Source organism: Nicotiana tabacum, chromosome 13 (assembly GCF_000715075.1).
Source record: "Nicotiana tabacum cultivar K326 chromosome 13, ASM71507v2, whole genome shotgun sequence".
NCBI classification, from domain to species: domain Eukaryota; kingdom Viridiplantae; phylum Streptophyta; class Magnoliopsida; order Solanales; family Solanaceae; genus Nicotiana; species Nicotiana tabacum.
The window spans coordinates 115,090,989-115,108,232 of record NC_134092.1 but is presented as its reverse complement, the minus strand read 5'-3'; the positions used below and the strand labels follow the sequence as shown (position 1 = coordinate 115,108,232).

At 35.5% G+C, this 17,244-nt stretch overlaps 1 protein-coding gene across 1 annotated transcript; it reads left to right on the top strand.

The window, feature by feature from the left end:
• The first annotated feature begins 10,401 nt into the window (after nt 1–10,401).
• Nucleotides 10,402–13,262, top strand: LOC107802584 (chitinase 2-like). Its single transcript, XM_016626113.2, has 3 exons — nt 10,402–10,506; nt 12,215–12,488; nt 12,581–13,262. Exons 1-3 carry the CDS (start codon nt 10,428–10,430, stop codon nt 13,128–13,130), a joined length of 903 nt encoding a protein of 300 aa, XP_016481599.2. The 5' UTR covers nt 10,402–10,427; the 3' UTR covers nt 13,131–13,262.
• Nucleotides 13,263–17,244: the final 3,982 nt, after the last annotated feature.

Here is a 17,244-nt window from a genome sequence, read left to right as displayed (position 1 = left end):
AAAATATTTACGAAATTTATTTAAAAGAAGAAAGAAAGGAAATTGAAATTCAGTTGGCACAATGTGCAAAATACTTGTGATTCGGAGTTGAGGACGAGATCCTCGCATTTTTACATGATGTGAAATATTTAAACCGGCCTACAAGCCACGGTGGAAGTTATTTAAGGACGAGGTCCTTATGGTGAAATATTTATGAGTTTAAAATTCTCCCTTTGTGAAATATAATTTGTACAATAATATTAATAGGGAGTCATGCCTGTTAGGCTTATCTGATAATTCTTGTATATTTTCTGTGCATATTCACCCATTTTCGTGCTGTAAACATTTAACCTATAAAATGAGTGCCCAGGTGGCGTTAAATGTGACTCGTTAAATCGGGCAAATAGTTATGAGGTCTTCATGCCTCACATTATGTTGTCAGTGTTGTGAAATTTTTTTTTGAAATGAGGTACTGGTTAATATGAGATTAATTGATGATGCTGGAATTAATTATGAACAACTTTTAAGACCTGAGATGTGGTGATGAGCATACATATGATATACTTCATATCCTGATATCGTAATGATAATGCAATGCTTGTAATGTTGAAATCAGTGTTATTGATATATACCTTGTGGATGTGTTGTTAGGAGTCATTTTGGTATTACTCTGGCAGGTGGATAGGCCTATTTACAGGGGAGACTCTGCCGAAATTTTCTTTAAAATTTGGGAGTTAGAAACAAATTTGGGAGATTGATATGTGTGAAAGAAGAGATAAATTATGTTATCTGTTTGAGGACGAATGATCCTAAGCGAGGAAGAATGTAACACCCCAGAAAATTTTTGAAGTACTTCAACACTATCAAGAAAGTTGATGTGTGCATAGGCACGAGTTGCTACAGTCAGTTGAGATTAATACCGTGCGTTGATGAAAAATCGGACTTTCTGAAAATGTTTGGAGTGTAAAAAATTGGTCTTAAGGTTCACAAATGTGGATAAAAGAAATAATCTCAAATGAGATGGTGTTGTCGGACTTACTTCCAATGCAGTAACGTGGGACCAACCGTGAGTATATGTGTAAAAGTAAAAATCATCAATTCGGTAACCTCAGAATAATTATTAGCACGTTTGAGGACGAACGTTTGTTTAAGAGGTGGAGAATGTAACAACCAGACTTGTTGTTTTAAGAATTTAAGCCTCGTCTGGAGGCATAAGGCCATGAGCAGCTTCTTATTATGTGTATTGACTTGCGTGCGTGGTTGAATTCAGTTATCGGATGATTTGGAGTGATTTGGGACACTTGATCCCCAAAACGGCAGCTTAAGTCTTAGGATTTTTACCGTAGTCGGAACTGTGTGAAGACGACTCCGAAATGGAATTTTGATGATGTCAATAGCTCCATATGGTGATTATGGACTTAGGAGCGTGTCCGAAAAATTAATTGGAGGTCTCTAGAGGAATTTGGCTTGAAATGGCGAAAGATAAATTTTTGGGAAGTTTGACTGGGGGGGAGGGGGGGTTGACTTTTTGATATCGGGGCTGGAATCCGATTCTGAAAATTAAAATAGCTTCGTTATGTCAATTATGACTTGTGTGCAAAATTTGAAGTCATTCCAAATTGATTTGATGTGTTTCGGCACAAGATATAGAATTTGAAATTTCAAAGTTCAATAGGCTTGAATTGGGGTATGATTCGTGGCTTTGATGTTGTTTGATGTGATTTGAGGCCTTGAGCAGGTTCGTGTTATGTATTGGGACTGGTTGGTACGATTGGACGGGGTTTCGGGGCCTCAGGTTTGATTCGGGGTGATTCCGGACCAAGTTTGGGTATTTTGATGCTGCTGGTTGTTGGTTCTGGTGTTGTTCTTCGCGTTCGCGAGGAACCTCTTGCGTTCACGAAGAAGGATTTTGTTATCTGACTTTAGAGGCTCATATCTCGCAATCTATAAGGAATTTGTTGATGATCCAAAAATAAAAGTTGTAGCCCTTTGTTTCTAATATTCCGAAAGGTAAACCATTTGTCATTTGGAGTTGTCTACAAAAGGTTATGGTGGATACACTATAGGCTGTCCGGGAAGAGTTTGAAACTCTCTGTTGCATAGGGATGTCTTTGGAAGCTTATATCTCATAATCTATAAGGAATTGGGAGATGAGCAACAAATTAAAGTTATACCTTGGAGTCTAGTTTTCAGAAAGTCAAACCATTCATCATTTGGAGTTTTGTACAAAAAGTTATGACCATTATACTAGAGGCTGTCTAAGAAGAGTTTGAAAATGACTTTTGAAGAATTTGTTCATCGCGAACGCGAGGGGGTGTCGCGAACGCAAAGAACAAACCCCCGGGCAGCAGAATAAAGTCCAAATTCATGTCATTCTTCCATTTTTGGACCAAGGAAGCTCGGATAAGACGATTTTTCGAGAGTTTTTCAAAAAAAAATATTTGGGTAAGAATTTCTAACTTGATTTTGGTTAAATTACATGAATCTATTATTGTTTTTATCACTAAATTAGTGAATTGGGTTGAAAATTTTAGAAAACCCTCTTGCTTTAAATTTAAGATTTGGAGGTCGGTTATTGGAATTCGATAAAATTGGTATGGTTGAACTCGTATCGGAATGGGTGTTCGGATTTTATGAAAATTATGTCGGGTTCCGAGAGGCAGATCCCGCGTTGACTTTTGTTGACTTTTTGGAATAAAATTTTAAGTCGACGTATTATTATCCGGAATTATTTCCGATGAATTTTAATGAAGTTATACAATTAATTTGGATAGATTTGAGCGGTCCGGAGGTCAAGTCAAGCAAGAAGGCGATTTTGGAATATCGGCATAACTTCAAAGAGGTAAGTGTCTTACTTAACCTCGAGTGGGGGAATTACCGCTTAGACATCGAGTCTTATGTGCCATTTGTGAAATGTAAAAAGCCGTGTACGCGAGGTGACGAGTACGTACTCGGGCTTATATGTGCAAATTTTATTGAGTTAGAGTCTTGGGCATATTGTGTAGTAAATTAGATAATTGTTGGCATTTATTTAGTCATCTGTTTGCCATGCTTCAATTCGCATTTATTGAATTTATTTTTATATGACGATTTGATGTGCATGTTACCTGTATATTTATGTGAATTCCGTGAGTTTGATATTCGTGGGATTTAATTTCATTATGGATTTTTCCTCTGCAAATAATTAATTAAATGAACTTAAGAAGAGGTGTTAATATAATTATCTAAATTTGGATTAATGAAGGTGTGCCCTATGTTGATTATTTTTCTATCTCTATTTATTATTTTTGGGTGTTATATACATTGTGTGGAGCCTTGAGCTATTTGTTGTGAAATTAATTGATTTTGTTATATCTTTGAAATTTGGTTGTGGCTATTGGACAAATTGTGATATGAATTGATTTTATTATATTGTCGTGTTAATTTCCCGTGTAAATTATTGTATTGTGTGAGTTATTATTTTGGGGTGATAAGGGTGGCATTTCACTGTTGATATTATGTGAGTATAAGGGTGACATTTCACTGTTGTTGTGTTTGTTGGAATATTGTCTGGGCGGAGCGATAAGGGTGGCTATAGGAGCGATAAGGGTGGCAATAGGAGCGATAAGGGTGGCTATAGGAGTGATAAGGGTGGCAATATGAGCGATAAGGGTGGCTATTGTCAGGGACGATATGTGATGATGTAGGGTTGTGGTGTTGATAATTTTCTTGTGATATTGTGATTTTTTTGTATTTATTTTTATACTTTGTGCAACTTGTCTGTTGGTAAATTGATAACAATCTGATTTATGTTGAAATTGAGAGCATGTGGCTATTGCAAGGCAGATTATAAAATAAAATGTGGGCATGAGGTGCCGTGTGTAAATAATGAGAATATTTGGCACGTGAATTATCCGTGCTGTTGTGATATGAAATGTGGGCACAGGGTGCTGTGATGAAATGATAATGATAATTGGCACGTGAATTGTCCGTGCAGTTGTGATATGAAGTGAGGGCACGAGGTGCCGGGGAAATATGATGATTTAATTATGGGCACGAGGTGCCGTGGAAATATAAAAATGGGCTGAGACCCGTATTTTTATGATTATGAAATGAGGTGTCACATGGTGACTTTTTATTTGAAAGAATTATATTCAAAATATTTATTTGGAAGAATTTTTACTTAAAAAGTATTATAGGAAAGAATTGTATTGGAAAGATATTTATTTGAGGAAATTATATTTGAAAAGATTTATTGAAAGAATTATATTTGAAAAATAATTATTTGAGAAAATTATGTTTGAAAGAGAATTATTTGGAAGAATTATATGTGGAAGATATTTATATGAAAGACTTGATTTAATTGGGTGTAATTGTACTTATTAATTGTTGAGGGATATTAATGGTATTCTTGTTGTTTGCTATGCATATCACTGGTTGTTTCATGTTACCCTATTGTTATTTGTTTCCTATTATTTTGTATATTATATTGCACAGGTTATTAGACTAGTGAGTGTCTTGACTGTACCTCGTCTCTACTCCATTGAGGTTAGTCTTGATACTTACTGGGTACCGACCGTGACGTACTCATACTACACTTCTGCATATTTTTGTGCAGAACCAGGTATTGAAGATAACGGACTTGAACAGAGTTAAAGCGGGATCGTAAGAATTCAAGGTAGAGCTGCTTGGTCGTCGCAGTCCCTTGGAGTCTTTTCATTTCATGGTACTGTTAAATTGTAATCAAACAGTATTGTATATTCGGTCCTCGTGATCATTCTATGTATTCAGTTAGAGTTCGTGACTCAATACTACCAGTCTTGGGAGGTTGTATATTCTAATTATTTCCGTTGTTAGTTTTAAAAAAAATGTCTTCAAAAATGTAATGGAAATTGGCTTACCTAGTGTTAGAAACTAGGTGCCATCACGACTCCTATGGTGGGATTTTGGGTCGTGACAAGCAAGAGGACAAACGACAGCAGAAGAAGCAAAAGAATCTAATAAGTCATGAACAAACTTCTTTTGATGAAGAAGAACCCCAGAATCAGAATAGAGAACCTCAATCCCCAAAATATAATTAAGAGAACCAGGGTCCTTAATTCTGAACTGTTCATGCAGAAAGCCTTTTAAGGAAGAAATCTTAGACAAATCAGTCCCAGTAAGGATGATATCATCTACATACATAGCTAAAATGACTAAAGAAGTCCCAGAACCCCTAGTAAATAGGGAGTAATCATTTAAAGAATGAGAATATCCTCTAGAACAAAGGGCCTGAGATAATTTAGCATACCATTGTCTGGAAGCTTGTCTCAAACCATAGAGGGACTTAAGTAGCTTGCAAACCAAAGGAGAAGAAGAAGAACAAGAAGGAGGAACAGATAAACCAGGAGGTACCTTAATAAAAACTTCCTCAACAAGATCCCCATGTAAGAATGCATTATTAACATCAAATTGAAAAAGAGGCCAGTGTTGCTTGACAACAACAACAATTAAAGATTTCACAGTGGACATTTTAACAACAGGAGAAAAGGTTTCATGAAAACCAACCCCCTCAACCTGAGTATCACCCCTAACCACCAACCTAGCCTTATACCTTTCCAGACTCCCATCAGCTCTATATTTTACTTTGTATACCCATTTGCAGCCTATAGACTTTTTACCAGGGGGTAACTCAACAATATCCCAAGTTCTATCAGCCTCAAACTCCTTTCTCATAGCATCCTGCCACTCAGGGATAGCAACAGCCTGAGAGTAAGTGTAAGGCTCAGGGATGTGGAGTTGTGTAGTGGTTGCATTGAAGGAAACAGACTCAGAGCTTGAAGGACCAGGGAGAGATGCAGAAGGAGGAAGGGTAGGACATACATAATCCTGAAGATAAGCAGGAACAGTATGAGGCCTACTAGATCTTCTAATTTGAGGAGGAGATGAAGGAGGAACAGAAGGGGAAGAGGAGCTAGAGGAAGGAGAGAAAATGAAATCAGGGGAACCTGAGGAAGGAGAAGGAGGAGTAGAGATGAGAGAGGAATGGGGAGAATAAATAGGAACAAGAGAAAATAGGGGAGAATGTGAATCATCAGAAAAGTGACTAGGAACAAAAGAAGAAGGCATGCCAGGAGATGAGGGAACAAAAGATTTTGAGAAAGGAAAGATGTGCTCATGAAAAGTCACATCTTTTGAGACAAAACAGGATTTAATGGAAAAATTATAAAGTTTATAACCCTTTTTGGCAAAAGGGTAGCCAATGAACACGCATGGGATAAACCTAGGATGAAACTTGTCTCTATGGGGTGTGGGCACAGATGAGTAGCAAAGGCAGCCAAAAGACCTGGGATGAGAATATAGAGGGGCCTTACCAAATAGTAACTCATAAGGACTCTTGTGTTTGAGAAGAGGTGAAAGAAATCTATTTACTAGGTAAGTAGCAGTAAGAAGACAATCACCCCAGAATTTAATAGGAAGGTGAGATTGAAATAAAAGAGCCCTGGCAGTCTCTAACAAATGCCTATGTTTCCTTTCAACTATACCATTTTGTTGAAGGGTATGGGGACAAGAAGTTTGATGAATGATCCCTTTTTCAGAAAAGAAAAGAGAACCAGAGGAACTGGAGCCAAACTTTAAAGCATTATCACTTCTCACAGTCTGAATTTTAGTTTGAAACTGTGTTTTAACCATAAAGATGAAAGCTTTTAACAAATCAAAAGCATTGCTCTTTGCTCCCATCAAATGTGTCTAGGTAGCCTTAGTATAGTCATCTACTATAGTAAGAAAGTATTTAGAACCAGAATGAGTGGGAGTGGAGTAGGGACCCCAAGTATCTATATGTATAGGCTGAAACGGATGAGTGGACTGAATAGAACTATCAGGAAAAGGGAGCCTAGTTTGTCTTGCTAAGGGGCAAATGGGACATATGAAAGACTGTTTGGAGGATAGTCCATAATCAAGGCCAGAAATAAGTTTCATTTTAGAAAAAGGAATATGTCCAAGTCTATAATGCCAAACAACATCAGATTTATTGATTTTATTTGAATCAACCATGGTATTTATAGATGAATTATCAATAGCAGCATTATTAGACACTACAGGTAGAGAACAAGCAATAGAAGAACAAGAATTGACATTAACAGATCCAACAGGAAAAGTGACATGTTGGAACAACTTGTAAAGTCCATTGTGCAGTCTACCAAGCACCACTGGCTTCCTCACTGAAGGGCCCTGGAAAGTGCAAGCAGACTTGGTAAATTGTACAACATCATCACAATAAGACAAAAGCTTGTGGACAGATATGAGATTATGTTTAAAACTAGAGATGTAAAGAACATTATGAAGGATTAAGTCGGGAAATAAAGCTAAATAACCAACATTGGTAACCTTTACTTTATACCCATTTGGAAGAGACACAAGATAAGGAATAGGAAGAGTGATTATAACAAAAAGTAAACTCCTGATTGAAGTCATAAGATCAGTAGCTCCAGAGTCTATTATCCAAACAATGCCATTCATACTAGATAACATACAAGCTCCATAAGAAACACCCTCATAAGGCATAAACTTACCAGCAAAGTTAGCAGAATCCAAGAGAGGTGGAGAGTGTGGGGAAGCAGAGATTTGGGATTGTTTTAATAAGATCATTAGCTAAGAGTATTGATCCTTGGTAAGGCCAGGTATCACAGAAGACTCCTCATTCTCAACAGGACCATCAGAACTACCAGGCACAGAAGAACCACCAGAGGATTCATGCTCAACATGTGCAGCAGTTCTGCGAGGGGGAAGTCCTTTGTTGAACTTGAAATTGGGAGGATATCTATGCAATTTATAGCATTTTCTATAGAATGCCCAGGTTTCTTGCAATATTTTCATATGAGAGAAGACCTGGGAGCCTCAAAAGGAACCTTGGAAGGAAATGATGGCTCAGAAGTCCCAACATTGAATGAAGCATACTGTGTGGAGAATTGGGAGGCAAAAGACACATGCCTCTACTTCTCATCAGATAATAAGATGTTGTACACATTTCCAATAGATGAAAGTGGTTTCATTATTAAAATGTTGCTACGAGTTTGTATGTAGGTATCATTCAGACCCATAAGGAACTGATAAACCTTCTACTCTTCATCCTCAGCAGCCTTACCCCCACAAGTACAAACTCTAACCTTATAAGAAGTTATTTTATCCCAAAGTTGTTTGATTTTATTAAAATAAGAAGCTATGTCTAAAGACCCTTGAGAGATATGTGCTAATTCTTTCTTTAGCTCAAAAACTCTGGCCCCATCAGCCTTACCATATCTCTCCTCCAATTCACACCAAATATCTTTAGCATATTCAGAGTATTCTAGGCTACGAGATATTTCTTTTGACAAGGAATTAACCAACTATAACACCACAAGATCATTACAACGTTGCCACTAACGTGCCAGAGGAGATCCTGGAAGTGGCTTTGTAGAGGTGCCATTGATAAAGTCAAGTTTATTACGAATGGAGAGAGCAAACAAGATGTTTCTCCTCCAGCTGCCATAGCAGCTTCCATCAAATGAACTAGAGACCAAAGAGGTTTCCAGCACATCTGATGGATGTACATATAATGGATGACATGGATGTGTAAAATCATCTTCATGAAACACAGTACGAGATGCAGTAGATGAAGAAGAAGGTGTAATACAGGATTATCATTCGTCATTGAGAGGAAATATATCAATAAGAAACAATCAACGATTCAACAAACAAACTTATGAAATATGAAGAGAGAACTGGTTTACCCCCCTCTTTTGCAACCGAAAAGAGAAAAGCCTTGTGAACAAACTTCTGGTGGCTCAGCTAAACACCAACGAGAAAACCCTAGCTCGAATCAGATGAACAAATCAGCCAGGTACAGTCAAACATCCAGAGAAATAGTAAAATCCAGCAGAAACATACGACAATGAGAAGAAATCATCCAACGAAAACCAAACAAAACCCTAATCCAGTGCGAATGGAGTCCAAACGAAAAACTCGATGAAAACTAAAGAGGTTAACATCGATGGGAAGCTAATGATATGATCTACCAGAATCTACGCTCTGATATCATGTTAAGTATCGAGATTTACAGAGAGATTGACAAAATGTAAACTAGGGTTCATAGGTTGAGAGAAGGTTCGAGAGAAAACAGATATTTTCTATATTGAGAAATGTCAATTTGGTTACAAAATTGAGAGACTCCTCTTATAAATAGTGGGCCTGACCCGGTGGCCCAACTAATACAAAACAATGGACTCAATATAGACATGGACCTAAGTTACAAGAATGGCCCAAATAGTTCAGCCTTTATCTAATATTCTAATAACGTCTAAGTAAAAATGGCGGTTTTGTCTAATCCTTACCTAATAAGCTAGTTCCGCCTGTGGTCCCGTTGGCCAGTAATTGCTATTCCTAGTTCTACACTCTCTAGTAATTATCTGATAGGATATGCTTTTTCTTCTGTTACATCTTCAAGCATAAACGGATCAATTCTTCTAAAATTTTCTTCTTCTTCTTCTTCTTCTTCTGTGTCGCGTACTTGATATGTTCAGAGCAAACAAATTACATATATAGATAGGTAAACGATTTTGCTTTAGTTACTTAACTACGAGTTCTTTTATCCTCTTTATCAACTTGCATGTTTACCTTTCACATTTAACATAAATGACTAAATTTTAACTACTACCTTAGTACTTATGGTACGTTATGTGTGTTGTATATATTTTTCATGGATATTGGTATAAATATAGGATACTCTTGAGTCTTGATTCACAAAATAGATGTTCTTACTATTTATTTTTCTTTTCTGTTTTATTTAAAAAACAAAAACGAATGTGAGTATAAATCAGTTTTGAGAAGAGTTACAAAGTCAATTTATGACATATTCATGATAAATCGAAAACTAACCACGTATGGTAAAGTATACAATATTATATAAACTTATAGGTTCTATTTCTGGAGAGATTAAATTAACTACAAAAAAAACTTACAGTACTCATGTTGCACCAAATTAATAAATTCAAAACATGTGTATTGCATGTAAACATTTATTTCTTAATTAAGATTAAATTATTATGTGTTCTAATTTAACTAGATAACAAACCAGTGACCTCGATATTATCAAACCTCAACGTTTGCCGTTGAGTTAATTTTCATTCCTTATCTATTTTTCCAATAGAAGCATATTCCACGAATCAATATAAGATGATATATATACATCTTCAACTCTCTTTTTATTTGTTATAGTATATAAATTAAACGTGACAATCCCAAAAGTAATTAAAATTTCCAAGACTTCTTGTTATTTCCAAATCTGGCAATTGGCATAATTGCCGTCATGCCTTGTTACACGGAGTTTTTTCAGCTTCACACGTTTAGACAAAAAGAATGTACAAAGATCTTTGCCGGCTTATATTTTATTTATTTGCATTTTCAGTCTTATATAAAAAGAGGAAGGGTTAAATTCTCCTTCATTTTTGTGAATGAACAGAAATATGGCGAAATTTTTCTTCGTTCTCCTTCATATCACTGCGCTGTTGCTCAGCGTCCAGCAATTCGGTGGTAAGTCATAGATGTTGCCCTTTTTCTTTTTATTTTAATTTTTCTTTAAGCTAAATTTATGTCAAACTTACAAAAAAGAAAGAAAAAACAAAGAAATCATTTGCTAGGTTGGTGTTCTAGCCTCTAGGATAAATGTTTGCACTCGTTTTACCTTATAATTATATTCAATATTAACTTACCATTTAAAATTGGGAAACTACCGGTACCAGCTATGTCCATTTATAAGTAGCTTATTACAAAAATTGGTCAATTCATAAAATATTACTAATATTAGCCAAATGTTACCAATATTAGCCAATTAGCCATTTCTAGCCAAACAATGTCAAATTTTTATTTGCTTTTGAGTGGGTGTTATTAGAATAGATTGGGTACATCTTAAGGAGTTTGAATCTCAATTTTGGGATGAATTGGTGGAGTTTGAGGTGTTTTGAATTGAAAATTCGAAGTAAAAGATGAATATAAAAAAAATGATGTGTATCACACTGTGTATCATTTGTGTATCACATATGTATCATATCTGTATTAAATGTGTATCACATGTATATCCATGTGTGTGATGTGTGTGTGATACATGTGTCGCAGAAGTATTTTTGAACTCGATTTTAACTATGAATTTTGATACCAAACCAGTCCAAATCACCTCCAATCTTCCTCAAGTTTTGTATATTGACTTATCTATATGTTTTAAAAGAATTTCAACCATACACACTAATAAAAAAGGTCATTTTTTGCTTAGATTTTTGGAATCTTGTATATTTTTTTGTATTTCATCACCTTGTTTGCTACCTCATCCATGAATTTCCTTTCCGTCGTCTTGCATCTAATGTTACTAATCACGCTTAAAAATATGGAAGAAGATATTTGCGTGTGATTTTTGAAGAGAAAGAACTTTATTTATTTGGATTTTCAAATATGATTAATGGTCAGAGGTTGATAACGTATGACTTATTTGAGACATTTATGTAAGATAGGGAAAGTTAAAAGAAAAAGAAGTTATATAAAGTATAAACTTTTGTAATTCCTTATTACGAACTTCTTTAGCAATAATAACACTCTTCACTAATAAAATTAGTCGCAACTTTGTTTTCGACAAAAATAGACGCGGCAAGAATTTTAGCCTCCTACAAACTTTTTGGATTGATGTTTTCAACGGACGGAAATTCTTAGCAATTGCGATTGTTGGACTAAGCGCTAGTAACAATGTACATGTCAAAATAAAATAAACCTATTGATAACGTAGAATATCAGTGTAAAATATATTGATAGAGTAAAATTTCTTTATATCGTTACACTATATAAATTAAATACTTAAATCTTTATTAAAAGAGTTTAATTTATGCGCATTAACAATTTATAGTTAAATATTTTATATGATCATACTAAGATCATGACATATAACAACTAGTAATTGTATAGAAATAGTAAACCAATGTTAATGACCTTGAAATATAATGTAAATAACATGGTAAAACAAGATAAAATACATTGATACTTGATAGTAAAGCAATCCTCCTAGCTCCCCTAAATTTCGTTTGTGTGTGAGAATGTGCTTTTTCAAGTAACGAGTTTTACTTATTAGAACGGTACTTATTATTACTATCTTTTAGCTAATCATGTAGTGTAGAAATTCTTTCACATTATTCATGTATATATAGCTCCCTTTTGGAACCTATTTCTCAATTTTTAGCTAAATTCAAAATTATTTCAGATGGAAAGAAGGTAATGATGGAGTATATTGGAGCAACAGGCAAGCCAATAACATTTGATGATGTTCCAATAGATGAGGGCATTGACTTTCATTTCATTCTCAGCTTTGCCATTGATGCAGACCATTTAGGGAACCCACAAAATGGTAACTTCTCACCATATTGGGCATCAAACCTAACCCCAGACTCAGTTGCATCAATCAAATCCAAATACCCTAATGTTAAAGCCTTGGCTAGCCTTTCGGGTTGGAGTTTAGGTCAAAAAGTCCTTAATTGGTACTGTTGAATTGTCTGACCATATTATCTAAAAACTTAACTATTAGAAAGAACGAAACTTTAAATTATTTAATTATATTATGTCTCAACAGGTACAAACCAGCCGACACTCACCGATGGATATCGAATGCATTCACTTCCCTCAAATCTATTGTCAACACTTATCATCTTGATGGCATTGACATTGACTATGAAAGATTCCCAAAGCACAATGAAACTTTTACTTATTGCATAGGGGAGTTAATAACTCTCTTAAAGAACCAAAGTGTTATTTCTGTAGCAACAATTGCACCATATTATCGCACGGTTTTACCATACATAGAGTTGTACAAGAACTATGGGGATTTCATTGATTATGTGAACCATCAATTTTATACAGATAAAGTTAGAACACCAAGAGGTTATTTGAAGGCTTTTATTCAAAGGAGTCAACAGTTTGATAAGGAGAAATTAATTCCTAGTTATGAAGTGAATGGGAGAGGGATTCAAGGGAATGCATTTTTTGATGCTTTGAGATTGTTGGAAAGTAGTGGATTTCATGTCAATGGTGCCATGATATTCTCAGCCGATGCTTCTGCTGAGGATAATTACTACTATGAAAGAAAAATACAAGCATTCTTGCTCAATTCTATTAGTGTATGAACTATGAAGTAGATTACTACTATTTATCGTCTACATGCAAAATAAATGTGATAGAAGGTCAAAACGAGAAATAAAAAGAAAAGTTATAGCAAATAAAACGAGTAATATATACTTGATATGATTCTGATGTTACATTTTGAATTATCAATTATTGTTAAATTAGCACTTTAGATTATAGTCTATATATATTATTTATGTATATCAAGAGGTCTTCCGGAGAGTTGTATTTTGTACATGATTGTACTACGAGTCCTGTAACGATCATATGATCAGCGATGAAATTTCAAGTCTTTGATTTTTTCTAATTAAGTTTGTCTAATGTTTTTAACAGTTTTCTTGTCTTCTATTTCTTCCATGGATTGCATAACTTTGTTCCTTTGTTGCTTTGCTATAGGGGGCCATTTTAAGCATAAATAATAAATTCACTATGAGAGGGATAATTTTATGCAAAATCTGTTTAAATTTAATACTTATGTTAACCCTATTTAGCTCATGTTTAGTTGAGGCAAAATAAATGTTAATTACTTCTTGTCTTTGATCTGTTACAAACACTAATAAAAGCAACTTCGGCAAAGAAATAGATAGAGCAAAATATTAGTTAATATACAATGGATCTAATAATTGTAAAATTTAATTATCCACCATAAACCTTAAATAAGTAGTCCGAAGCCACTATACATTTTTTAAAATCTTATACAATGATATACTTGTTATAAGGACAAAAAAAAATAGCACAAAGAGATTGACAAGAACATGAGAGAAAGATATTAAAATAAACCTTCGGTCTTTTTTCCTTTACATAAATCCAAATCAGAGATAATGTTATCTACATATCCTAACTTTTACCGTCTTATCTCCATTTCCTATCTTCTTCTTATTTCTTTCTCGGCCATGTATAAAAATCGCTTACGATAGTTTACCCTAAGTAATTTTCTGGATATCCCCTTTTATAGAACAAGAAATCTAGGCAAGTAACACATTACTCTTTTTAAATTTAAAGTTAAAGTGGGTGAGAATTGGCATAAGTTTCCTAACTTATTTTCAAATATAAATGTAATGACCCAACCGGTTATTTTGACTTTTAGAACCCCGTTCCCCTAAAGAATACTCTCCGTATGTACTTTTATTAATTTATGACTTGCGGGGATAGTTGGTTCAGAATTTAGAAGTGATCAGGTTGAAATCGGAACAATTAGTTCCTTAGTTTGGCTTTAAAAGGCCAAGTTTGACTTCGGTCAACATTTTGAGAAAACGACTCCGGAATCGGGATTTGACGGTTCCAATAGGTTCGTATGATGATTTCGGACATGGGCGTATGTTCGAATCGGGTTTTGGATAACCCGGGAGCGTTTTAGCGCTTAATAGTGAAAATCAACTATTTGAAGGTTTAAAGTTTTTTAAATTTGGTTTGGAGTAGGTTTTGGAGTAATCGAGGTCTGTTTAAAATTCCGAGTTTGGAAATAGTTCTGTATGGCGATTTAAGATTTGCACACAAAATTTGGTTTCATTCCGAGTTGTATAAGTATGTTTCGGCTCGTTCGGAGTAAGTTTGAAGAATTTAAAATTTTTAAGTTGAATCAATTTGGTTTGAGGTATGATTCTTAGTTTTGATATTGTTTTACACGTTCCGAGTGTTCGAGCAAGTCCGTTTTATGATTTCAAACTTGTTGGTATGTTCGGGCGGGGCCCCAGGGGCCCCGAGCGTTAATCAGACGAGGCTCGGACTAAGTTGAAAATTGAGAGCCAAAGCTGAAGCTCCCCAGTTCTGTCAGAACCGCAGACGCGAAAAAAGGGCCACACCTGTGAAGGCGCATGTGCGAAGGAGAGAAGCGCAAGTGCGGAGAAGGCGCAGGTGCGACGTACAAGTCGCAGAAGCGGACTCGCAGATGCGAGCCGCTGACCGCATAAGCGAAGGGACGGCTTAGGGGGAAAAACCGCATATGCGATACCTTTTCTACTGATGCAGAGCCGCAGAAGCGGCTAGCTAGCCGCAAATGCGAAACCACTGCTTGGCAGAATGGTTAAAAATCGGGGCTCAGACATTTTTGAGCCCATTTTTTTCCATGTTTAGGCGATTTCAGAGCTTTTTGAGAGGGGATTTCAACTAGTAATTGGAAGGTAATTTAATTCTACATACCTTGAGTTAAATACATAGATTATGGATAGATTATAACTGATAAATCTTGGAAATCAAGGGTTTAGATAAAAAACCTAGATTTTTATAAAAATGAGATTTTAACCACGAAAATGATTATGGAATTGGATAAAAATTAGATATTTGAGTTTTTGAGATTATGGATAACATTTTTCTCCGAATATTTTTGGAATTCGGGCACGTGGGCCCGAGGTGAATTTTAAAATTTTTTATCATTTTGGATAGGGTAATTTATTTAATATATGAATTTTGAATTATTGAACATGTATCAATTATTTTATATAACTTTTGGATAGTTTGGGATTTTTCGGCCTCGAATTGAGATTTTACGCGATATTTGATCGGAAAAGTGGACTTTGAGACAAGGTAAGTCTCTTGTCTAATCTTGTAAGGGAGAAATGACCTCATAGGTAATTAAATTAATAATTGTTGCTAATTGTGGGGGGCTTCGTACGCACGGGTGATGAGAGTCCGTGCGTAGCTACTATTTATGCTAAAGTTCGGGTAGTTTAGGCTCAAATCATGAATTACTCGTGTAAATTGTATTCATTATTTAATTAAATTATTTGAAACATATTGTGAATTGTTAGGGAAATATAGTAAAAGATGGAAATCTAATATACTTAATTTTTCTGCATAAATTATTTAATTGTTAAAAAACATTGTGCATCCTCTCGTATTAATCTATCAATAAATAAACTCTCATTCCGGAGGTACATAAGAAAATGTCCTCATTTCTTGTGGAGCGGGTCGAACACCTCGGCAGTATAGATGCATCTATGGATCGCGTCGCACGTCTCTCGGTAGTGTACACGACACTCTGAATCGGGCCGTACGACCTCAGCAGAAATCGTGCCTAATAATAATAATAATTATACAATACCTTGATATTTTAATTGCAACTTGTGAATTTAACTAATAGATTAGGAATTGTTTCATTCGAAGAAATTTAATTATTTCTGTTGGTTAAATAAAATTATTGTTAACTCTGTGAATCATGTTGATTTAAATATTTCTATTTTTATTTTATTTATTATTATTGACCCTTAGTGAGTGTCAAAGTCGACCATCTCGTCTCTACCTCTTCGAGATTAGGCTTGATACTTACTAGGTACACGTTGTTTATGTACTCATGCTACACTTGTTGTACTTTTTATGCAGGACCTGAGACAGGTACTATAGTTGGACCTATTGGCGCGCACCCACGATATCCAGAGGTTTAGTGGTGAGCTGCCCTTCTGAGCTATTCCGCATCAACCAGTGCTTCTTCCTGAAATTTTTATTCTGTCTATTTTATTCCAGACAGTATTTGGAATTTTTTGTATAATCTACTAGATGCTCATACACTTGTGACACCAGGTCTTGACACACACACTAGTAGAATGTTTGGATTTAATTCTGTTCTTGATTATTTTAATTTACTAAATCTTTTCATATTGTCTAATTCCTGCAAGTAAGAAGAGTTTAATTATTCGGTTAATTTTTAAAAGAGTTTAATATGGTTTAAATCACTAGTTGGCTTGCCTAGCTGTATCGTTGGGCGCCATCACGACCTATAGGTAAAATTGGGTCGTGACAATATGGTATCAGAGCACTAGGTTCACATAGGTCTCACAAGTTATGAGCAGACCTAATAGAGTCTTGCAGATCGGTACGTAGACGTCTGCACTTATCTTCGAGGGGCTATAGGGTGTTAGGAAACTACCTTTCTTCATATTCCATCGTGCAATTGATGTAGTGCTAAATATCTTTCTCTTATTCTCTCACAGATGGTGAGAACGCGCCTAGGGAAGAGCTACTCCCCCAGTTGTTAGAGGCCGAGGGAGGGCTCCAACCCGTGGTAGGGGACGAGGACGTCCCAGGACTGTTCCAGTTAGGCCGCCAGTGGGTCCAGCAGAGGATCCCATCATTGAGGAACATGGCGAGGTGCCTGTGGCAGAGCCAGCTCAGGTGGATTTC

Coding starts and splice junctions, on each gene's coding strand:
- LOC107802584 (XM_016626113.2), top strand. CDS start 10,428: ATGAACAGAAATATGGCGAAATTTTTCTTCGTTCTCCTTCATATCACT. Junction 10,507..12,214: donor CAGCGTCCAGCAATTCGGTG/GTAAGTCATAGA, acceptor AAATTATTTCAG/ATGGAAAGAAGGTAATGATG. Junction 12,489..12,580: donor GGTCAAAAAGTCCTTAATTG/GTACTGTTGAAT, acceptor ATGTCTCAACAG/GTACAAACCAGCCGACACTC.